Here is a 26,700-nt window from a genome sequence, read left to right as displayed (position 1 = left end):
TGGTGGTAGGAATTAGCACCTTAAACTGTACAGTAAAGTTAGGTAATAATTTATTTTCCCTTGCAAATACCAGCCCAGTAAATGTAATGGCAAAACATGGGATCCATGCCAAACTTTCCCCAGCTCAGAATAAAATTGATTGCTCTTTTTAAAAAAATGTATCACAAAACTCAACTCCTCACGGTTATTTCACTGAATCTTTCTTTGGAGTGTAGGAATGAATATTCAAACCATGCCTCCTAGCAGATGCAGGCTGCTTTAGCTGGAAAGGACCTCAGAATCACAGACCAAATCACAGCTAAAAGTCAACAACCTCTTCACATGTGAAATTAGAATAATAAATAAGTATCCTTCATTTATCAGCAAGAAAACTAGTAAGAAATGTGTTGTGTGTAGGCTAGATACAAATGAACATTTTTTTCATCAGCCTACAGTATGTTTACAATAATTTATTAAAATAATATGGACTTATTCCTTTTGACCTCCTTTAAGGAAAACACTAATTAAACATCAAATTTCCCACTTTTATTCATGTTTCCAAAATTTGGTGTCCAGAAGTTCACTCATATTGATTATGAAAGATACCAAATGAGGATTAAACATATTTAACCTATTATCGGATTGCTTGCTGTCTTGAAAAAAAGGGAGGAGGTATGGGAGGGAGGGAAAATTTTTGGAAAATAGTCTTACAAAAATCAATGTTGAAAACTATATTATATGTATTTAGAAAAATAAAATACTATTGAGAAAAAAGAAAAAAAGAACTACTAAATGGACAGCACCAAAGATGCCATCTACACAAGTCTGATTTTATTAATAAAAGGATGCTCCTGATTTCCTTGGGGATTATTCTTAGCCATCAAATAGTTAGAAGAAAATCCCTCCTTAAAAGGGATCATTATTCAGCTCCTCTCCAAGCAGACCATGCTTTAAACAACTAATTTTTGCCAAAAAATAATATATAGATGATGTTTTCATAAATTTAATTATATTCTAAGTGCACAAAGCATTTTTTTAAAAGCAGGCATATCCAAATTTTCAATAGGGCAAAACATGAAACCATGTATGGGCATATTTGCATAAATTTAATTATATAATGTATCCATTCAGTCTCAGTTGGAATCACTAATTTCATAGATCTACAGTTACAAAAGATTTCAGAGGCAATCTAGTCCAACTTTTCACTTGGAAGATGAGGAAATTGAGACCCAAAGAAACTCAAAGTCATAAAGGCAATCAGTATCAAAGGCAGAATTTGAACCCAAGTCCTGTCATTCCAGGGCCAGTGCTCTTTCAGGTATCCTGAAATATCTGTTGATATGACAACTGGTAGCACTTATATGGAGAGAAGTTACGGTGGATCAGTAGTTAAACAGAAGTGGTTCATGTGTGCTGGCAAATTAAAAACACAGTTTTTTTTTCCCTGAAAAATCTTAAGCAAGCTGTACTTTGAGGTTAGATAGGACTCAAACTCTTTCAGAGTCAAAGTGACCATTTTTTGCCTCCCTTTATATCTCTAGCTTTTAGCACAGACATGGACACACAGCAGGCACCTATAAATGCTGGTACACTGATTGACTGACATGTGAGCTGTGGGTCAACTGAAATTTAATTCCTATAGGAAATCTTTTCATTAAGCAAAACATCCTTTTTTTTTTCCTAGAAGGAATAACCATCATACCATAACCTATAATTTTCAAAATAAATCTGAACATTAATATATCATTTTTCTTTAGAGTAAATTAGATCTCTAAGTCATTTATAGGCAGGTTGGTGCTGCCTGAAATAGGTGGCTATTTTCTGATGTCTGAGACCACCGGTGAAATCAATATCTATAGGAAGATTATGCACTTTCCTATACTTAATGATAAGAGCTAAAGATACCTTGAGAATTTAGGTAACTATTACCAAATTCTGAGCTAGTCAAAATTCCGGAGAGCAAATTACCAGTGACTTCCAGAAGAATCTTCAACCAATGAAAGCAATATCTCAAAATGTTTATTATCCTTTCTGCAGATATCAAGCCGCTTAGAAAGGGACACCACACCTACATCTGGAACCTGGGCAATGCAAAAACACTTCAATATGAGACTTGCACAGGTTTGACAATTTTCATAAAAATAATTGTACAAAAAGACTCACCTTCAACTTTTGAAAGCAAGTATGAACACCATTCAGAATAAAAGTAGTATCTTTTCATTTCTGCAACTGAAATTCTTATAATATTCCTTTCTTCCATGACTCAGGACCAGAAGAGGAAAACAATTACTCCAGAATCACACTAGCCTATCCTGGGTTACCTATTAGCTCATTTATGGCTGAACTTTGCTCTCTCAATTTGCATGTGGGACCAGCTGACTTTTTTCACTTTCTTTTCCTCCAATAATGAAAACCATACACTACAACAGTAATTAATCTTTCTTTCAAAGGATAACATCCTCTGCACTCCACCCAGAATATTGACATATGATACTCCAAATATACTTAACATCTAGCCCATTGTGAAATGCTTGGCTCAAACCTTAATTCAGGGTAATTTTGTCTCAATCTACAGTTTTATTGATGTATTCAGCTTGGCACACCCCATGAATTACATTAGGTGTGACTCCCAGGCCCCACCTCTTTTAAAAACTCAATGGTTAGAAAAGGGAAACTTTCACTTAACACATCACCTTCAGGAAAGGATCATTTTTATTTTGAATTTTTATTTCATTTATTTCATATTTATTTCAAATAAAGAGAAAACAGGCAATAGTGTCTAATGTACCTCTTGGTTGGGTTACTTGTTTCTTTTCTATTTCCAATGGTTAAACAGAGGATAAAAGTCTGATAGAACCAATAAATATTGCCTAGAAAGGAGGATGAATGGATTTGTTTCACGGAACTTTGAATAAATCAGAACTGACTTGATCCCAGAATACACCATCACTGAGATATGCAAGTATAGCTTGCAGCTTTACTTCTATGTGTTCACGTTCAATTCTAAGTTCTTCTACCTGATTGTGAAGAAAATCACCCACTCAATGTCCTTTTGACATTTGAATAATCTGTATTTCACAGGAAATCAAACATACTACTATAAATGAATGGGCAAGGCAGAACACTTGGAAGGATTTTGCTTTATTTCTTGTACTCAAGAGCTAAGGCAATGAGAACAGGCTAGAAATCTAAAACATGTATAAATAACAATGTAAGCTCTGAAAATTTTCTACATCACATACTATCTCCCAAGGAAGACTATCCATTTTGGCTATAGGAATCAGAAAGACCCGATTTCAAATCTGATCTCGGCTACTTACTAGCTGGGCAAGTCACAACCCTGTTTACCTCATGTGTAAAATGAGTAAGAAAAAATAAATAGCAAATCACTCCAATAGCCAAGAAAAGCCCAAATGGGATCACAAAGAATCAGACATGATAGAACATGAACAGAACAAAAATTTTGGGAGAATTGGGAAATTTAGAGCAGAACCAGTACCATTATCTTAGTTGCCTAGGAAGAAATGTTGTTCACATTGTGTCTCAAAACACTGAAGAGAGATCTTATATTTCCCATCAGTTGGATCAGTACTGCATAAAAATATGGCAATATACACAGTCTCAAAATCAGGAATAACCTTGGAAAATGAAGTTCAAAAGACAAGCATGATGGTGCATTATGGTCTTGTCTGTAATCCCCCAAAATGGGGATGCTGGGGCTAGTAGACCACATGAGTTAGGAAGTTATGAGTTGTAGAGAAGTCAATTGATCTTTTACACTAAATGCATAAAACACACAGGCCAATATAGCTATCAACACTTCTGCCTAAGCTGGATAAAAATGTAATTAAAAATATTTATCAAAATAAAAATTCAACAGATCATAATGTTAATTTGGTTTCTTGGGTCAACATGCATACAATATAGTAGCTCCATTTCTATTTGTTTCACATTGCTAGACTTTATAAGTCTAGCACCAATATAAAATGAACTTTTGATAGTGAGAGGCTACCAGGTTACTGAGCAACAAAATACTCAGAAAGACCATGTCAAAATTGCTATGCGGTTAGTAAATGAGAATGCGGATATACTTTTAGATTGGATAAAATAAGAAGACCCAATATAAAAAAAAATAAGTGTAAAAAGGACTTATCTAAATGGAAAGCTGATGATATCTTTAAAAGATATTTCAGAATCTTTAGAAAAATTGTACACATTTAACCTCTGTCAGATTGCTTGTTGTTTTAAGGGGGGAGAGGAAAGAGGAGAGGGAGAAAAATTTGGAACATAAAGGTTTTGCATTGATGAATGCTGAAAATTATCTTTGCATATATTTGGGGAAATAAAATACCATTAAAATATATTTCAGAAGTCTCTAAAGATTAAAAACCATATTGATATTTTCTATTCATTTTATTGATATGCATTATTATTTCACCAATACAGATATTTATTCTAAATGATCAGACATGATGTTAACTAAAGGGGACACAAATTACTAACTGCCCACTTACTGCAAGGAGTTTCTATGCAAATGGAAAATAGGCAATACAAGACACATAAAGAGTTGATAGAAAGTAAAGGTGAAAGCTTTACCAGCTGGAGAAAAGGGGTATCCTGTAGAAGGTGACATTTGAATTAAATCTTGAAGGAAATCATGAATTCTAATAGGATGAGGGGAAGAAGCATTCTAGGTCTGGAAGCCAGATAGGCAAAGGTCTAAAGATAAATGAGGAAACACTGTGTAGCAAAATCCCAGTGGACCAATATAGGTGAATTGTAGAATCCATAAAGGAAAATTATGTATGAGAAGAGGCAATACAGCAATAGTATAGATTATGAAGAGCTTTAAGTACTAAAGTGGGAAGCTTATACTTGATTTTCTAAGTCATAAAAAGTCACAGGGATTTATTGTACAAAAAGGTGACATTATTAGACATTGTCATTACACTGGATCGTGTTCACAGAAGTTTACAGGATGGATTTGAGTGGAGACAGATTTGGGGCATAGATTTCAATAAAAATGCTATAATAGATTCAGAAAGAGGTACAAGAGACTAAAACATAGTTATAGCTGCTAGAGTAAAAGACATATACAAAAAAAAATGTTACGGAAGTAGAAAAGATTTGGCAATTGATTACCTATATTAGGTGGGTGAGATTAAGGAATTGAGGATGACAGACACCAAGACTGCATACATGAGTAAATGAGTGAATGTTGCTAACCCCAATAATAATAGGGAATGTTTTTTAAAATACTTCAATTAAAAACTAATTTTAAAATAGCAACACAGAAAGGGGGGAGTTGGGGTAAAGATGAATTCTGCTTTGGACATATCAAGTTTGAGATCTAGATCAACATATCTAGATTGAAATGTCCAATAGATAACTGGCAATATGGGATTGTGAAATTAGAGCTAGATATATAGATCCTGGAATCATCAGTACAGATAACTGAATCTATAGAAGTTTAAAGATTAGTGTAGTGGTATCATGGATAGAATGCTGCCCATGGAGTCCAGAAGACCTGGATATGATTCTTATCTCAGACATTTACTGTGTGAACCTCTCTCATCCTCAAATTTCTCACCTATAAAATGGAGATATCATAGCACCTACTTTACAAGATTGTTGTGATAAAATAAAATATATAAAAACATCGTATAAATATAAATATTAAATATTTATTATCATCATCACCTGAGTCTTTCCATAAATTCTACAGAGAAGAGCAGGGCCCATCGCCAGTCATTCTGATCTATATCTTGCCACTGGTCTCAGATGGCTTTGCAGGAGAGTGAGAGACTGATGATTTGGCACAGTTATCCCTCACTTAAATCTGAATCTGTTGCAAATCAAGACAGCACATTCCTGATGCCATTGATCCTATTCAAGAATGAAGGACAACAATATTGAAGAATCACAAACTATACTGGAAGCTTTCGTCTTTGATTATTTCCAATATCTTGGAGTTATAATCTGGGTCTATACATATCATCTCTCATGTTACATAAGTGTAGATGCCCCTTTTGCAGTATTTAATTTAAATCCTGAATTTGTTTTGTCACATATCTCCCATGTAAATCACTCTTGGTAATAGGCCAAGATTGTAGCTTTTCCCATCATTCTTGGAATTCCTTGTCATTATGATTTCTCAGAGGAGTAGAGTTTCATAATTTTTAGGCAGAAAGCAATGATGTTAAAGAGATGGGCTTCTGGGGTGAAGTTGGGAGGGTGCAGTTAGAAATCCCTGAAAGTGTGTGAAGTTTCACAAATGCCCTCCAGATGTCACGCTTCTTCCTATTCAAGGATGAGTCTAGGTCTTTTATGTCCACTTGTATCACCACTCTAAAATATCCAGATCTGTATGCATATACATATCCAGACTAAATCATACATATACCTAATATATACATATATGTGTGTAAATAGATATATATACACATGTATATGCATACACATATTCTAAACTCAACTAGCTATTTTTCTAAAAATCAGTATGTAAAATGTGTGTTTTTTAAAAAACTATCCATTCAATTCAATTAAGGTATCCAGGCTGTATAGTGATATATAGTATATACACATATATAGTGCATATATATATATATGTAAATGTTTATATGTATATATACATATAATACACACAGAGGAAGAGAGAGAGGAGGGAAAGAGGGACAGTAATAGGGAGCGGGATAAGAGGAAGAAGGGACAAGGGCAAGTACAGGCGAGGAGAGACAGGGAGAAGAAGGGGAGGAAAGAGAAGAAAGAAGAGGGGAAGAGGAAGGAGAGGAAGAGAGATTATATATGTGATTATTTCCCTAAGGTCACCATTGAAAACAGCTTGTTACTAAAAAGCCATCAGATCTCTTTCATTTCATGCCTACTGTCTTCTTAATTTCATTTATATATGATTGAATTAAACAAGAATTTATGAAATGTGCTATATACTATGGGAGGCACTAGGAGTTAAAGACAAACTGTAGCCAAAGATGAATGAAAATGAAGATATAAATTTTGTCTGTCAAAGTTCACAGACTACCCATTCTAGCCATGACTCTAGAAGGGAGAGGATCAGGGATTTAGATGTGGAAGGGACTGCAGACCATCTAGTATAACCTCCCAATTTGCACAAGAGAAAACTGAGGTCTACAAGGGTTAAGTAGCTTGTTTAAGGTCACACAAGTGGTAAGCATCAGAGATGGAATAAAGATAAAAAGACAATATGTGAGATTATAGCAGCATTACAAACAAAAGAAAACATGAATTCTGTCTCCATTTCTTAAAAATAGCCTCCAAAATGAGGAAGCCAAAAGAGCCCAGAAACCATTTCAGCCATCAGAGGTATCTTATCTTGCCAGTGGAATTTAAGTTCATAGATCATGAAAGGCAACAAATTGTTATGCTCAGAATGTGTCCATAGGCTTTAAGAGACAAAGAGTGTATCATACAAATGAGATAGAACCCTTGCTAGAAGCAACCTAATGAAAGTAACATGGAATTGATCAATGTTACATAGATATTTTATCTTAAGTTGGTCATATTTTCATGATGCTATTCAAAATTGCCCACATTCCACAACTTCTGATTTTCTTTTCAAGGAAAGTTTTTATGATTTACCCATCTGACAGTTCCAAGAGTTGCACACATTTCATTTCTTAATTCTAAAACCTATTCTAATAAAGTTTGCAATGCTCTTCCCCAGGGTCCACATTTGTAATAAAGTCATTGCATGTCAACAGAGATGATGATTTTGATTAGAGTCCTTGGGCTAAGTTTTTCATGAAATCCTTCTCCTTGTCATCCTCTCAAATAGACATATTTATAAGACATATTTATAGACATAGGTATAAAACCATGCTCACCATTTTGGTATCCTCTTTACAAGGTGAGATGACTGCTAAAAAATAAATAAATAAATAAAATGCATATTCATAAGTCTTGCCACTCTCATTTGCCCCTGCTGAGTGTGTTCTTTGGGTGGGTTTTTTTGTTTGTTTGTTTGTTTGTTTGTTTGTTTCTTTTCATTTGGTTTTGGAAGCAAATGGGGGTTAAACATTTCTCCCAGCTTACACAGCTAGTGTCTAAGGCAGACTTGAACTCAGGTTATCCTAAGGGGCTGGTGCTTTATCCACTGTGTCACCTCACTGTCCCTGACTATGTTCTTAAAACTTATTTGCTTTAAGAAAATATTCAGTGATCATCTTAGTGTCCAACTCTAGGGCATTCTGTTGCAATACATGAAGAAAGCAACCTTGATTCCATCTGTCTTGGTTTCAAAAAAAAAAAAAAAAAAAAAAAAGGAAGGACAGGAAAATCATTTGTAAAGAAAGGGGTCTAGAGTTCCTAAAAATGCTGGTGACCAGTCTGAAGGTATTTATGAACTGTTACTTCCTAAAGAAATGAAACAGATAGCAATAAGAATTTAATAATTCACATCTAAGGAGAGATCTTTGCACAGCATCAAAAAACTCATCTGACAAAAATGATCAAAGAAACAGACCACTAGTTTCCAAAAGGTAATATTATTAAAAGGAAATGAGATACTAAATGCAGAAGCTCTCTTAAAAGTAATGCTATGCATTACAAGCTATAAAATAATGAAGGATCATTTTATTTATCTATCCCTGGATTTAAAATTATCTTAAAACTGTCCTACTTTGAAGGAACCCAACCAATTAGCCACTTGGATTTATTTCTAATGATCATAAAATTTACATTTGGAATTGAGTAATCACAGAGACTATTTAAGAAATCCTTTCATTTCATGTTCTTCCACATTTAATATTCAATTAATTATTAAAGCAACCAACCTGAAATCTTGATCCTTGGGTCCAAGATTTTAATTCTTGGCCTAAATTATAATTGCATTTTATATAGTTAGGAATGAATGTTACCAACTTTTTTGTATATAGTGCAAATCTGTTAGAATAATTTTTCCATGTGTCTCCAAGTTCTGCTCCTCTCTCATATGCAAGTACAAAGGTTTGTACATAGATAAACATGTGTGCACACACACACATACCCAGAGGGAAAAAAAATTTATTAGATATCCCAAGTGTTGCAAAGATTACAATCAGATGGAAGAAGTTCCTCAAGAGATCCTACAATATTTAGACTAGTCTAGTCTAACACAGCATCTTGATGAAAGCTAGTGGCAAAATACATCCCTATCTTCAACATCATTCTGTTAAAATATACTGAGTGGGGATTCCTTATCAAATCAAATTAAAAGGAATTCCAATGAACTAAAATCAAATGTCTCATTTATCACTTGCCAACATGCTATTTTTCTCCTTTCAAGGAACAGATTTTAACCAGCTGGTTTAAGTTATAGAAAAAGTATCATGGAGAAAAGCTTTTTTGCTCCTAAAGGGCATTATTCAATATGGAAGACAAGCACAAACTCACAACATTTAGCTACTGCAGCAAAGATAAAAACAAATCTAAGACCCAAGAGCCAAATTAAGAGCATGATATCAATTCATCTGATTTTAAAGAGGGTACATTACCTTTTCCATACATGAGCCCTTCCTTGAACTATGATTTAATTTTTATCCGTGGCTAGGAGAGTAATAGATGCTGTTATCTAATTAAAGAGGATGCTCTGCAAATGAGGATTCCTTCAAAATTCTGTTGAAAAGCTTTGATTCGGATCACATGCCTGAGGATGAAAATGCAGGACTCTCCTTTAGGGAGAGCTAGCTGATTTGTACTGCCTCTAAAGATTACAACAGGCATAGCAATTAGGAGTCCTCCCTCTGTGACCTTCACCAATAGATCTGATTTGCTCATCTATAAAATAACACTCACTCCAGTAAGGAATAACAAATAAAAATAGTACCTAGATCAATAATTAAAGATCAAAATATCATCTCTTCTGAAATTTAACAATTCCATTAAATTCATTGTTTGGATCAATTTAGACAACCAAATTATTTGTTAAATGCACTAAAAAAATTAAATAATATGAAAAGAATTGTTAAATTTTCAGTACCACCTCTTCTGATTGTAAACTAATTCATACAATGAAGACTATATATACATATATATATATATACATATATATATATATATATATATATATATATATTTAGTTCTTTGCTTCCTACATTCTCCCATGAATAAAATATAATTTTAAATGACATCAATATTGATCCATATTACATTGTCATAATATACATACATGGCATGCTATTGACATGTCACATAGGGGAAACAGACTCCTCACACCAGAGTAAGACCGAGATACTGGGGGCATTTGACTTTAAGATTAGCACCCTGACATCTGTAGAACAGCTCTTTGTATAATATAAATAACATCTTTAATCAAATCAAAATAAATCAAAGGTTTTTGTGAGGGGGGAAGGGGTGTGTCTGTGAGTCTGTGTATAAACATACCTATCCATCACAGGAACTTAGCTTAATTTGTGGCGAGCCACATTTCAATCACAGAAGCAAACAAATGTATAGTTGCAAGTATCAGAGAAACCACAGTAACATTATTTCGTTAGTATATCAAAAGAAACATGTGTGACCAGAAATCAGGTTTGGGATAATCTAGAAATCTTAAAGTAACACTTAGGCTTAAAGAAACACCCACAATAAAAGAGCCATCATTTTTCCTTCCTTTTCTCATGTTAGCACATGGTATACATTTATTTATTAACCAGTTGTTGAAATATCTCTGATGTGAGGAGGTCCCTTTTTTCTTACCTATTCAAAAATTGATTATCTGACCCTGAGAGTCCCATGAATAGCAACAACACACACACACACACACACACACACACACACACACACACACACACACACACTCATAAGCTCACCAGAACATCTACGCCTTGAACTGTTTCTCCAGTTTCTCTTTTGAAAAGGACGAAGGATTGCTGATGAAAAACCATGCAGAGCCTGACTGACTCTCCTTAAGATTCGGTACTGATGACCCTCTTGGCCTTCTCTTGATGACCCGTGCTGAGACATGAGTCGGGTTTTTTTGTTTGTCTTTTCCACAGAGTCACTCAATGGGAAAGATTCTTCAAGGACTGGGTTCATGAAATATCCAAATAAAAATTTCCAGTGCTGGTGACAACAAAGTTTCCTCCCTTTTCAGTAATCTCAGTAATTATGACATTTAAACACAAAATAAAAAGGGGGAGAAACTTAGGGAGGGAGCAGTGATTGGGGAAATGTAGTTAGCTGTTTTAGCTACTTGTTAGTTTTCCCCTCAAAAAGTGATCCTCATATTTTTCTTTTCCAAAAATGAGAGATAGACAAATACTGTAATTGCCTCCATTTGACCAAATCATGCAAAAATAACTTCGAAGTTATAACAACAGTCCTTTCTGTGGCAATCACACTTCACACCTGATAGTAATCCATTGATTCTTTCATCTGAATACACTTACTGCTTTCTATCACCCAGAAGTCAAAGACTTCTTTCTCACTGAACCAGGTCAGATTTGGACAAACCCTACTAACAAAGTTCAAATATATCTATTGGTTTCTCAATGTCATTCACAGCCATAGTTACCTAAGCATTTTTAGACAGCAATCTAGGAAAGGGAAGAATCCACATCAAAAGAGAATCCATTGCCAAAGCTGGAACTGATGATCCCAAAATATCTTTCATACATCAGTTATCTTTCAGTGGTGTCTCTTGATTCACATCCCACTCCTGGTTCTTCTTGGACGCTACTATCCCAGAATAAAAGCTTGAGTTTCTTGTTCTCAAGTTCACACATCAATATTCATCCAGGCAGAAATCTAAAGCTGATATTCGTTCTCTTTGCTTCTCATTCCAGTGACTACACCATCCGGTGTTCCCCTAGGGCTACCACTGTGCTGGGGCCAGGAGAACAGAAGCAAATTATTAATAGAAGAGGAAGGGCTGTTGGAAAAAAAAAAAAAAAGTACCTCTCTCTTTACTGATTTGTTTTTAAATCTAGGAGGTTTCCTTCCTAAAGGAGGATTTGTTCTCAAGTGAGACTGTAGGTCTTTATGGACAAGCTCTGACAGTGGAAAGCAAATACACTTTTCAAGTATAGCTTCTTTTTTTTTTTTTTTTTTCCTAATGAAATCTCAGGAAGTTTCAAGTTCAAACAAACTACAACCAGAAGGAAGGGAGGGGAAATGGATGCTGGCTTTCTTGAAGCAAACCGGGAAATTCTATACTGTCTGTTACCCCCTGTCTGTTTTAGAGTAGAGGAGAAAGGAAGCTGATAACACTGCTTTGCTTGGCAAGCAACACTTTCCACTCAGATGTGCTGAACTATGTCCCGGGTTTGCAGAGAGTTCTGCCAATACCCCCACTGTGTCCCCAGGCATGTTGGTGTTTAAGAGAGCACTGAATGTTAATGATGCACAATGCTTCCCTGCTACCTCACAAGTCTCATAGATGAATTAAAAAGCAATCCTCAAAAAAAAAATACATTTACTTACTAATCAAACTTGTTTTTCTTTAATAAAAAAGGATATGTATTTCATTTGAATGAGATAAGATTTGACTGTAAATTAGCCTATTTAATTTGATTTCCAATAAACAAAAAACATCTTAACTTTCATTTAGAATTCATCATGAAACCAAGAAACTATTCTATGAATTGATTTTTTAAATATATATATATATATATATATATATATATATATATATATATATATATATATATAATTTAATCAATGCAACAACCCTATAAAGCTAGGTGCTTTTATTATCTCTGTTTCATAGATGAGGAAAATGAGCCTGAGGGACTTTCCCAAGTCACAGAGCTAAATAAATTTCTGAGATGGGATTTGAACTCTGAACTTCCTGACTCCATGTGTAGCATTATATACACCTTAATGCCCCCAAACTTATCTCTTCTTGACTCACAAACTAGACTCGTAGAATTTAAGAATGACCCACTCCCAAAGCTTCTTTGCATACCTGATGCTTTCCAGTATATCTCTACTATATCAATGGGAAGACACTGAGCTACCTGATAACAATGTCTGGGATTTTTTGCCTTTCTTTGAATCCTTAGAACTTAGCATAGTGCTTTGTTGCTGGCATGGTTGTTCCCGAGTTGTTTCAGTCATGTCCAACTCTGTGACCCCATTTGGGATTTTCGTGGCAAAGATGCTGAAGTAGTTTATCATTTCCTTCACCAATGCGTTTAATAAATGAGGAAACTGAGGCAAGGCAGGTTAAGTAACTTGCCCAGGTCACACTGCTAGTGACCAAGGAAAGATTTAACTTAGCTCTCCCTGACTGCAAGGTCAGCACTGTATCCACTGTGCTACCTAACTGTCCACCTGACACTTAGTAGGTATTTAATAAATGCTAGGTGATAGAAACACCCAGATTTACTTTGAAGGTTTCATTTTCTGAATACTTAATAGTTCATATATGTATCAAAAATATATAATTCACTCAGAAAAAGTTTATAGGTGGGAGTGGGAAGAAGCATCTCATTAAACCCATGCTACACATACAGCACTTTGGCTCACTTGTCTAACTTGACAACTGGATCCTTTTGGGCAGCTTTCATATGAACAATAGTGAATTAACTGAATCAAAACTCCAACAAATTAAATCTTTTAAAAGACTTCAAAGTAAAAGAAGAGTTATTGAAATCACTTGAAGGTCCATTTCTGTGTTCTATCATGATTATTTTCCCTTATCAAAAAACACATGACAATTATCACTTCAATTACCTTCCCTAAAAGTTAGCTTAGAATTTTCATATTGGTTTCTAAGCTGCAAATAAATAAATCAATCATAACAACCTTGGTGTAAGCCACACACAATCAGGAGGAAACAGATGGAGAATGTAATGCAACCCTTTCAGAATGCAAGCCATCTTCAAATTATGCAGAAAAATAAACTCCTCTGACATTGTTTACCTTATAAACTCTCATTTGGAAATGCAGCTATGAAAATATACACTGAAATGTACCACACATAAAATCAGTCATTAAGCAGTTAAATTAGCTTCTTCTGTATCTTTAATATTCCTAGGTCACTAATTAGGAGCTCCCTGTAGACAGACACCTGACTTCCCTCTCATCACCAAGTAGACTGAACACACTTAGATGGGAAATGCCATTTCCCTAAGTAGCAGAATCGCATCTCATCTCCAAAAATCCCCCTCCTTCCATAAATGCATAGGTTCACCTGTTATCACTCACCCAAACTCTACAATTAAAATAATTAATATTTGTTGCAATGAATAGGCTGAATAGTTCCAATTAATGAAGTTTTAAAGATGCTTCTTTTAAAGGTAGTTTTCTCTGCTTTCTTTTCTCATTACATGATATTAAATTCTGGTCTTTCTTGCTCCTCTATGATAAAATGACAGAGTTGTAAGGAGCAATTGGTGTTCTCGAGGCAAGTCCTAAAGATTATACCTAGAGAAAGCAAAGTCATTTATCACAACTAAGGTAAGGTAGAGGAGATAGGGAAGCTGGGACATTAGCAGAAAGCCAAGTTTACTGCTTAGGGGTAAAGAGTGGAAAGATGAATATGTAACATAGAAGGAAGCTTTTTCTCTGATAGTTTTCCTACTCTTAATTCATCCTAGTAGGCATCAACTTTTGCTAGAAGCAGCTGGATTGTACAGAGGATAGAATTCTGGATCTACAATCAGCAAGATGACCTCAGACAATTATTAGCAGTATGACTCATTTTATCACTATTTTCCTCATTTTCTTCATTTGTAAAATGGAAGTGTTAATAATAGTACATACCTCTCTTATTAGTTACTTTCAGTCATGTACAATGGTTTTGGGACCCCTTTGGGTTTTTTTTTTTTGGCAGAAACTGGAATAGTTTTTCTATTTTCTTCTCCCTAATTCATTTTGCAGATGAAAAACTAAGACTAACAGAGTTAAATGACTTTTCTAGAGTCACACAGTTCATGTCAGAGGCCAGATTTTACCTCAGAAAATGAGTCTTCCTGAATTCAGATCCAGCTGTCTACCCATTTTGCCACCTAGCTATTCCTATACAATATCCCTGAGATAGCTGCTATTATCCCCATTTTAAAGATGAGTAAACTGAACCTGAGAGAAATAGTAGTCTCAGTGTCACACAGATGGTATATTTCTGAGGTTGGACTTGAACTCTAAATATCTATAATGATATTTCTAATTTTTCTTGTTGTTTAATGATGTCTAACTCTTTATGACCCCATTTGAGGCTTTCTTGGCAAAGATCCTGGAGTTGTTTGTCATTTATTCCTCCAGTTCATTTTACAGATGAGGCAAGAAAGGTTAAATGACTTGTTAAGTCACATAACAAGCATCTGAAGTCAGATTTGAACTCAGAAAGATGAATGTTCTAAACTCAAGGCCCAGGACTCTATCACATCATCTAGCTACCACTAATATTTCTAAAGTGCTATGTAAATGTTAGTTAATATTGTTTCTGCCCTGCCTTCATGCCTTGTCAGCACACTCTAAATTTGATACCTTGGTGTACATCTTGTTTTAGCTCTAACAGCAGTAGGTTTATATTCCCCCCCCCAAACACCACAAAATTAGGATACGTGATTTCTTCCCAGACATTCTTTGGCCTCTTCTTCCCAAAATTTCTTCAGCACTACTATCTCCCTAGTGAAAATACTAAAACAGGAACTAAAGATGTCCATCTTATGAAGACATGACAATTTATTATTTAGCATTTATCTCTTTTTTAGGATCATTTAATACAGGAAAGATGAGGGAACCATTTAGCATCATTTTTCAAGCAAATAGAGAGCTGTTCACAAGATATATTCCAATTCACTTTTCATCTGTCCAGAGAGCAAAAGGATCAAAGAGAAAGATTTAAGTGAATTTTAAAGAAAATAAAAACTTTTTAAAAATCAAAATTTATGTGAAAGAATCCAACCATTCTGGAGAGCAATCTGGAATTATGCCCAAAAAGTTATCAAAATGTGCATACCCTTTGACCCAGCCATACTACTACTGGGATTATATCCCAAGGAAATACTAAAAAAGGGAAAGGGACCTGTATGTGCCAAAATGTTTGTGGCAGCCCTTTTTGTAGTGGCTAGAAGCTGGAAGATGAATGGATGTCCATCAATTGGAGAATGGTTGGGTAAATTATGGTATATGAATGTTATGGAATATTATTGTTCTGTAAGAAATGAGCAGCAGGAGGAATATAGAGAGGCTTGGAGAGACTTACATCAACTGATGCTAAGTGAAACGAGCAGAACCAGAAGATCATTGTACACTTCAACAATGATACTGTACGAGGATGTATTCTGATGGAAGTGGATATCTTCAACATAGAGAAGAGCTAACCCAATTCCAATTGATCAATGATGGACAGAATCAGCTACATCCAGAAAAGGAACACTGGGAAATGAGTGTGAACTGTTATTTTTACCTTCTGAATCCAATTCTTCCTGTGCAACAAGAAATTCGGTACTACACACATAATTTGTATCTAGTATATTGTAATATATTTAACATGTATAAGACTGCCTGCCATCTGGGGGAGGGGGTTGGGGGAGGAAGGGAAAAAATCTGAACAGAAGTAAGTGCAAGGGATAATGTTGTAAAAAATTACCCATGCATATGTAAAAAAAAATCTTGGGGTACCTAAAGAACCTAAGGAAAAAGGATGATAGAGATTGAAAATGATGATTAGTGAAACCCTGGGAAAGTTCCTTACTTCTCAGGGCTCTTAAAGACATCTAAATGGCTAAAGTGAATAGTTCTGGGCGTGGGGTCAGGAAATTCAAATCTAGTCCCTTGCACATATGAGCAGATCACTTAATTTCTGCCTGCCTCAGTTTGCTCAGTCGTAAAACAGGAATAATAATAGCCCTCACTTTCTGAGGGTTATCCTCAGGATCAAATGAGATAATGTTTATGAAAGGTTTAGCATAGTGCTTGGCACATAGTAGCCACTTAATGAAATCTTTACCTTCCTTCTCAATGATCTAGATAACTCTTTAAGAAGAAAAGTTGAAAAGAAAGTACTAACCTACTTTGTTAATGGGAGTCCCTAGATGACTTTGGCTAATCATGACAAACAGACAAATGCTAAGATTCACATAGAGATCTCATTTGAATTGATGTTATTAGTCATTTTCAGTCATGTCCAAAGCTTTGGGAACCCACTGAGGGTTTGTCTTGGCAAAGATAATGGAGTGGTTTCCCATTTTCTTCTCTAGCTCATTTTATTAAAAAATTGAGTCAAACAGCCTTAAATGACTTTTTTAGGGTCACACAGCTGGTAAGTGTCTGAGGCAGGATTTTGTCTCAGGAAAATGAGTCTTCCTGAATTCAGACCCAGATCTCTCCATTTTCCCACCTAGCTATTCCCATACAATAAATAGCCCTGAGGTAGCTGCTACAGAGAAATAACTGGCTCAAAGTCACATAGCTAGTATGTTTTTGAGGTTGGACTTGAACCCTAGAGATCTATAAGAACATAAAAGGCAGTCACTGAATTGGAAGTTTTTTTTTTTTTTAAAGTGGAATTCTGACTTCAGTCAGTAAATATGGAAAAAAAAAAATTACCTCCCAGTTTCTTCCATTTTTATGTTCTAAAAAAATGGAAAGTACAAAAAGACAACTGACTTTGAACTGGTATATTCATTAATTTTTCATCAATGAAAAGTAATTCTAAATACAGGACAGTTTAAATTGTATGAGAAGTACATAAAGGCAAAGGAGCAGAAAGTTAAGAGGTATTGTGGATGTTCCTCTAAGTAGTCTAAGTGAGACAGGGACACAAAAGAAAGATAAGATTACACAATGACCCCAAAGTAAAAGGCAGAATCAGTTGTGAATAGAGATATAATGAAAAGCACAGAAGACAAAAATGTTTGACAACTTAGATCTTTGGGAAGAAGGGGTCAGAGATTGATTTGTCTGTCTGGAGAGTCAGAAAGCTGTTTTCTTCCTTGTTTGTTTAGTCATGTCCAACTTGGGTAACTTGACTTACCCAGGATTACATATGTTGTAAATGTCGAATATTGGATTTGAACTCGGGTCCTCCTCTTACCTCCAGGATCAAATAGAAAAATCTTTTGTGTTTAACATGAGAGCAATGTTAAAATGGGTACAGAATGACTGGCCTGCAATCTAAGTTCAAACATGATCTCAGCTAAGTATACTTACTAGCTGTGTCGCTCTAAGCAAGTCATTTAACCCTTTTTGCCTCAGTTTCCCTATCTGTAAAATGAGCTGGAGAAGGAAATGGCAAAGCATTCCATCGTATCATTGCTAAGAAAACCCCAAATGGGGTGACAAAAGGTCCGACAATATTAAAAAATGATTGAACAATTGTACATAGTTGTTTACATGTAGGTCATATATGTCTGTCCCATTAGAATGTGAGGGAGAACAGAATCTATGCATTTGGTTTTGTATACCGAGTGCTTAGCACAGTGTCTAGCATAAAACAGGTCTTAAGTACATCGACAATGATGATGCTATCTTGTAAAGGACCACTTCCAGTTGTCTTGATCTTGCCAATGGATCCAGACAGCAGAGGAAAGGGAGGCAGGTGATCTTGCACAACCCTCCCTCACTTAAATCCCATTCACTTGCATGTCATGGCATTATTTAATGTCATGGCTCTCTTCAAGAACAAAGGATAAACAACAACTACTATTTTAAGGATCTTCTCTGAATGCATGTATGAAAGACTTAGTATTGAATTCATTTGCTATATTCATTTAATAATTCACAATAAATGGAATAATTTTAAATGACAAATATCTTCCTAAAGTGTGATTAAAAATCATTTCATGTAACCCTTCAGTTGGGATATAGTGTAAACTAAAATTGAGTACTTTTGTTATCTTTATTTGAGGGAACAATGACAAGAGCATTGAGATGTTAAAAGCAGTCAGAGAAGAGAGGGAATCAGTTGTGGAGAGTTGAGTTATGAAAATAATATGTGTCTGCTACATTACAAACACTAGTCCCTTTAGAATCTTCCATCCCACTTCTATCTTTAGTGAAATACATAGGCAATATAGGAATATCAAAGACCTTAGAACACCCCAAAATGGTACTTCTTCACTTCACCTACTCTACATGTGTTTAGAATTAGATCTAGACTATGTATCTAGAATGTATCTGCATATCAGATTCTAGATCTAATATGTATCTAGAATTCAATATTCAATTATAAGCATGAACGGCAGCAAATTAAGAGATCTAGATCATTTTCAATCTAAGAATCCTTGCCCAAAGGAAACAAGTATTTTTCAGTAGATAGCAGAAATGAAACCAATAAAAAAAACACACAGAAAAAAAATGGACTAAGGATCAGACCAGGCTCATTATCCCAAAGGAAGTTCTTTGCACATGGAAAGTACTAAATAAAGGTATGCTCATGTATGGATTTTAAGATAAGTCAAGACTCCCAGGGGCAGCTAGGTGGCGCAGTGGATAGAGCACCAGTCTTGAATTCAGGAGGATCGGAGTTCAAATGTGGTCTCAGACACTTAACATTTCCCAGCTGTGTGACTCTGGGCAAGTCACTTAACCCTAGCCTCAGGGGAAAAAAAAAAAAAAAAAGAAGACTCCCAGATGGAATAAAACTCTTGGAGCTCCCTAAATAAAGGCAGCCCAGCATGCTAGAAAGAACATTGGATTTGAGGTCAGAGTACTTTGGTTTAAAGCCTTACTCTGCCCCTTCTTTGTGAGGCATCTTAGGTCACACAGCTGATCTGGGTCTTAGATTCCTCATCCATCAGACTTGATATTTCCTAAGGTTCTTGATCCCATGATTCCTAGAGCATGCCATTCTTATTTGTTCAGCTTCATATAATACTTTGTCTTTTATAGAAAAATCATTTAGCCACAGCTATTATGCCCAATTTTTATATAAAAGCATTTAATCTAAAAATCTTTTGGAAGCAGTACAAAAGAAAAAGGAATTGCAATCATGTAAATTTTTGTTCTTAATAGGTATTATTTTGATGCTAAACACAGAAAGGAAACTTCTTAGTTATCAAAAAGTCAAAAGACTAGATAATTGGCTTAGATAGTGAATCATACTTACATTTCATTTTAGAGTTTATAAACTATGTTGTAATAATCCTACCAACTCTGTGCAATACTTAGTTAAGTATTATTGTGATCATGTTATAGATGAGGAAGTCATATCTAATGGATGTCAGATCTAATATATGGATCCGGACTTTCTGAGCAAGTCCAATGCTATATCCCCTACATCCGACTACAATCCTCATCCCAACTGTGGCAAATTCTAGACAAACTTCTATTTTCCTTTTGTTGGAAAACACATTCAAGCCTAAACAGTCTAAGGCCCTTATCAAGTTCTAATATTATTAACCCAGGAAAAAATCATTCAAGTATACTTACATGAACTGATACAAAGTAGAGCAAGCATAACCAGGAGAACATTGTATACACAATCAGCAACATTTTACAATGACAAACTATGAATGGCTTAACTCTTCTCAGCAACACAATTCCAAAGGACTCATGTTGAAAAATGCCATCCATATCAAGAGAAAGAACTATGGAGTCTGAATGCAAATAGAAGTATACTATTTTCACTTTCTTTGTTTTTTGTTCTTGTTTTTCTTTTTCCTTTTGGTCTGTTACTTCTTTCACAATATGACTCATATGGAAATATGTTTTGTGATTGCACATATATAATTTATAGCAAACTGATTATCATGGAAGGAAAAAATTTGGAACACAAAATTTTATAAAAAAATAAAATTCAAAAATTGTCTTTACATGTAATTAGAAAAAATACTATTAAAAAAACAAGAATCACAACTAGAAATGTCATGTTTTTAGAGTACCAAGTTCTGATTTTATGTAGAGTGGGCTTTTATTATCAGTTGCTTTTGGGGGAGAAAATTATAAAAAGAATAATACAAATAAATCATAACTCAAGATATTAGATTTTCTAAAATTTAATAGCTACATTTTCACATGAGGCAATATTATAAATCGCCATTTCCTTCTCTAGCTCATTTTATAGCTGAAGAAGCTGAGTCACACAGCTAGTAAATATCTTAGGTTGAATATGAATTCAAGAAGAGAAGCTTTCCTGATTCTAGGCCTGCTTCTCTAACTTAATTAGATGTGCAATCACGCATGTATTTACTTAATTGGGTGGTTTCAAAAATCAATTGAGATAATAGAGAGGGTCTAAAAAAGTCTTAATTGGTTTTAAGCTTTAAACCACACAAAGTCTTTTGGAACACCCTGTATAAGTAAAATGCTTTGCAAGTCTTAGAGTAGTATATATCAGTATTATATAAGATATACATAGAAGTCTTCATATGTTATCTCCTCTGCTGTTGGCAAGTATGCATATTATCCACATTTTACAGATGAGAAAATTTAGGTCAAATGACTAGACCAGGATCACACAGCATCAGCAACAAAATTGAAAACCTAAAGGGTTTTTTTTTTGTTTTTTGTTTTTTTTAACTTCCACTTCAGTCCATGTTATGGCTATGTCATGCTGTTTTGTTTTTTAAGTGTGAAGAACAAGTAAAACATATGCCCTCTAATTCAAAGCTAAATTGGGAGATTTATTAATATGCTGCTTAAATCCAAACTAAAAATGAAACTATGTTGGAAGGGATAGTTCAAATTTACAATTTTTCTCTTTTTTTGCTTTCTTTTTGGTACATTAGCAATAAGCATTCAGCAGTTTCAATAATAATTTATATCTTGAATCTCAAGTTGTAAATCTTCCCACACTACTCTTCTGTCTGGCAATTTAGTAATGGATTCTGTGTCTTGTTGGTGAAACTCCAGACTCAGTCATTAAGATTCTACCCAGTGTTTCTGTGAGCATAAATGAATGATTCACTGGTGAGCAGCACTATTAATAACAGCACTACAGATAAGGCTACCAAACAATAATAGAAGTTGTAAGTTTTTCCATAAAGAATGAATAGAGCTTATTTTTAAAAAATCAAAATCTGGAATCTCCATTTTCCAGATAAGATGAGTTGGACAAGAAATTATAGATTTCTTTTATAGAATTTCAAAAATGAAAATTCTCATTCAATTTTTGCATCCTTTAAGAAAGGAAATATATATACACACACACACACACATATATATATATATATATATATATATATATATATATATATATATATATATATATATATATATATATATATATATATATATATATATAATAAGATGATTGTTCTATCCTCAATTTCACTTTAGAAATTTCATTCGTGGATTATGTTGAATTTCTTTTATTTTTATTAGATATATTTTTGCTCAGTCATTTTCATTCTGGTCTGAGTGGTTGTTATCCCATCTGGGGTTTCCTAGGCAAAGATATTGGAGTGATTTGCCATATCCTCTACCTCATTTTATAGATGAGAAAATTGAGATAAACAGGGTTAACTGACTTGCTCCACACAGCTAGTACCTGAGGCTAGATTTGAGCTCATAAAGAGGTTATCTTCCTCACTCTCTTTTACTGTACCACCTAGCTACCCTATTATACATACATCTCTATTACACATACATCTCTATATTATATTTATATCCATACACACACACACTTTTTGTTGTTATAAGCACTTTCTGACACACAAACAATGTGCATCCCCCCAAAAATTTTTTTTAATTTTTATTTTATTTTATAATTATAACTTTTTTGACAGTACATATGCATGGGTAATTTTTTTTACAACATTATTCCTTGCACTTACTTCTATTCAGATTTTTTCCCTTCCTCCCCCAACCCCCTCCCCCACCCCACCCCCCAAAAAAATTAAGAAATACTATCTGATGGTGAGATGATTACTATTAACAGCCTATGTTACCTTCTACCTTTACATTTTACCTGAGGCAGCTACAAGTGGATAGAGAATTGGGCCTGAAGTCAGGAAGTCTTAAATTTAAATCTAGTCTCAGACATTTATTAGCTGTGTGTTTCTGGGCAAGAGACAACCTCTGTTTGCTCAGTTTCTCATCTGAAAAATGGGAATAATAACGACTCCTACCTTCTCAGGGTGGTATGAGACTAAAATGAGATATTTATAAAGTATTCTATAATTGCTAATTGTAATTATTATTAATAAAAGAAGGAACATAAACTTTAATTTTCATTTTCTTTTCTACAGTAAACTTCTACAATCTGAAACATGCCTATAACTAAAGAGTCTGGTTTTCCTACAGCCTTGAGAAATGGTCTCAATTTTAAAACCATTCCATATGCTTACTCCTCCCCACCCCCAAAAAATAGAGCTAGGAAGCAAAAAACAACTTTTCAAAGACAATCAGTGTGAATACAGAAAAGCTACTGTACTTTGTTCTCTTTAAATAGTTTAGAAAGTAATAAAGGGCCCCTTTTACAAGCTTCAGTTTATTATTTGAAATTTTTTTGAAATTCTTCTCAAAAAGTTTGATCCTCCTTTAGTTCCTGTCTTTCAGAGTTTATGCTGATACAATGGCTCTTCTGTGAAAGAAAACATTTTAAAAGTAACCCCTTTGCAAAAAAAAAAATTAAAAATCCAACTATTTGAGTCTCTTGTTCTTTCAGACTCTCTATTTACCACTATCTTGTAGAAGGAAACAGATTTAGAGCTGAAAAGTACCTGAGAAGCCATCGAGTAACGAGATTGGTTATAGTATCATAGATTCAAGCCCAAAAGTCATCTAATATTTCATAAGATCAGAGGACTAAAGATAAAGTGACCTAAGAGGCCATTGAGTACACTCTCATTTTATAGGTAGGAAAACTGAGGTCCAAGGAGATTTAAGAGACCTGTGTGAAAGTGCACAGGTTTTTAACTATAAGCCTAGGTTTTCTGACTTTGCCCTAAAGACAGCTAATAAAAATGAGATTACATCCTCTTCCCTCCCTATCCCAAATGATAATGCAATCTCTTTTTATTTAGCAACAGTGTTTTCCTCATCCTTCACTCTCTCTCTTTCTATTCTCCTTGCAATCTCTTCACTCATTGAATCACATTCTCCTTGTTCTCTTCATTCTTCAGCTATCCCTTCCAGATTTCACTTTCCCCATCTCCGTTTCTATGTACCACAGGTCAGCATAAGAAATTAAATGGGAGCTTTGTGAAAGCTGCAAACTCCCAAAGGCTAGCAGATGACACAGAGCCTATGGACAAATAATAACTCAAATTTTATAATAAAATATTGTAAAACACCCCATTGGGGGGAAGGGAAAATTCAGACTTCTCTGTTATGAATGTTTCGAATTTATGTGGATTTTCTAGATCTAAGGGATGAGGATGGAACTGTAGTCTTAAGCCCTGCAATGTGGAAGGAATAACTATTTTCTGCCCACTTTCCACTGTTTCTTCTCTCCATAGAATATAATTTCCTTGAAGACAGTGACTTTTTCCTTTTGTCTTAGGATTACCAACTTCTATTATAGTACCTTATACATAATAGGTACTTTTAAAATGCCTAATGGGTTGAACTGGACTGGGTTTTGACATTTTAATCTAAATTTACTGTGAAAATTTTTAACAGAATTTCAATTAAATAAATCAGGTATTTTTCTGTCCATGATATAAGGATGGTTTCCATATGATCATATTCAAAAGATGTAGAAAATGTAACAAACATCTCTTTTCTGCAGACATAAAATAGCTATCATAAGGCACATTCAATTGACATGAATGATTAGCATTCAGGAATAGCATCCTTGATGTGAGTGCAGATTTGATGCAAATCAACAGTGAAATATGTTTGAACAACAAGAATTACTCATGAAAAAATGGATCAATCTGAACTGGAAACAGATACTGGATGTTCAGATGAACTAAGTCTTAATAGTATTTTAAATTGCTCAGACTTCCTGCTAACTAGTTCTGGTATTACAGGTTAAATACTGTAGAAACAAATGACAACAAATTGACTTTTTAAAACTCTCTTGTAATCAAATAAACAATATTTGGTACTTGTGAATATTTTGGGGTGGGTTTTATGATTTGGTCTACAGAAAGAGAGGAAAGACAGAGACAGAAAGAGCAGAGAGAGAAAGAGAGAGGAGAGAGAAAGACAGAGGAGGGGCAGACAAAAAGATACAGAAAAAGAGACAGAGGTACACAAACATTCAGAGACAGAGACACAAACACACAGACACACACAGTGCAAGGAAAGAGATAGGGAGAGGAAAGAGACAGACAAGGAGAGGAAAGAGACAGACAGGGAGAGGACAAAGAAGAGAGAAGGGAGGGAAGAGAAAGCTAAGGGAGGAGAAAGAGGAGGAAGGGGAAAAGGAAGGGAAGAGAAAGGACAGGAAAGGAAAAAAGGAGGGAGGAAAAAGAGGAAGGAGATTGATTATTAATGGTAGAAGTAATTAGAATTTCATTTGTACGGTTGGTATCTGGTCTGCAACAGGGGTTACCAAGAAACTGTTTGTCACATACCTTTGTTTCCATGGGATTAGCCTATTTAAAGAAGCCTAATGGACATGCAGAATAGAATGGACCACATCACATAGAGAATGAAGCAAACTACATTAATCAACCAAGAGTCAATTTACTATAATGATTACAAACATGCACCTTTAAGAGATACAAAACACTTTTATGTATATTATCCTAATCTAAGGTATAGTAACTGTCCATGAGGAACTTCCCAACCTAGTTAGGAACTAACTAAAAACACAAGAAATGGTGACCAAAAAAAAAGAATTCATAATTTATTGCTAAAAGTGTGATGTAAATTATCATATTAATTTTAAGATATTTTAAGGAGAGAGAGAGATTAAACAGCTGAATCAACAGATAAAACTTCATGGGAGAAATAGAACTTGAACTAAAACCTTGGAATATACGTAGAATTCAGAAGGTTCCAAGAAAAGGGTATTTCAGATGAGGTTTGTAGGATGGAGCCAGGAACAGACCCACTGTGTTCCTCAGTCAACTTACAGATTGAAAAAAGGATAGACTGAAGAGCTTCTCCCCAAACTTCCATTACAGATAGCTCCCAGGCTATCTTTTCTTCATTCCTCATCTGGCTACATTCGTGTGGATGTCTCCATTGCCCCCTCAAGTCTGGGTATCTTCTCATCTGCCCTCTTTCAACATTTTGTGTGTGTGTGTGTGTGTGTGTGTGTGTGTGTATTGTCTTCCCTGATTATAAGTTCCTTGAAGTAAGAGAATATCACTTTATTTTATTATTGTTGTTGTTGTTGTTTTTTATTTATAGCCCCAGTCCTTGGCACAGTGTCTGACACTGAGATCACTGCACTGCATTTAATAACTGCTTATAGACTAATTTGGGGAGCATAGTTGTCAAATTGCTTTCTAGAATGCCTAGACCAATCCACTGCTCCATCCACAGAGCATCCATTTGCCTGTTTTCCCATATCAATAATATCTGTCATCTCAACTTTGCCAATTTGAAGCTGTTTCAATTTGAATTTTTCTAATTATGAGTGATATAGATTTTTTTTAAAATATGGCTATGCATCAGTTGGATTTTTCCCCTTGAAAATTGCCTATTTAAGACAATTTTCAGATGAAGAAATTAAAACTATTCAAATCATTATTAATCAGAGAAATGCAAATTAAGACAATTCAGATACCACTACACACCTGTCAGATTGCCTAAGATGACAGGAAAAGATAATGACAAATGTTGGAGGGGATGTGAGAAAACAGGGACACATACATTGTTGGTGGAACTGTGAACAGAACCAACCATTCTGGAGAGCAATTTGGAACTATGCCCAAAAAGTTATCAAACTGATCCAGCAGTATTTCTACTGAG

At 34.7% G+C, this 26,700-nt stretch overlaps 1 protein-coding gene across 1 annotated transcript in view; it reads right to left on the bottom strand.

Annotated features, from left to right (window-relative positions):
* MCF2L (MCF.2 cell line derived transforming sequence like) overlaps nt 1-11,995 on the bottom strand; it is a 208,183-nt gene extending 196,188 nt beyond the window's left edge. The window contains 1 exon segment of the mRNA XM_074299566.1: nt 10,806-11,995. Coding sequence (XP_074155667.1) covers nt 10,806-11,031 — 226 coding nt within the window. The 5' untranslated portion in view covers nt 11,032-11,995.
* Between the last annotated feature and the right edge of the window lie 14,705 nt (nt 11,996-26,700).

This window comes from Sminthopsis crassicaudata, chromosome 3 (assembly GCF_048593235.1).
Source record: "Sminthopsis crassicaudata isolate SCR6 chromosome 3, ASM4859323v1, whole genome shotgun sequence".
Classification (NCBI taxonomy): Eukaryota; Metazoa; Chordata; class Mammalia; order Dasyuromorphia; family Dasyuridae; genus Sminthopsis; species Sminthopsis crassicaudata.
Note: the sequence above shows the minus strand (reverse complement) of the source record. Positions and strands in the feature narration are given on the sequence as shown.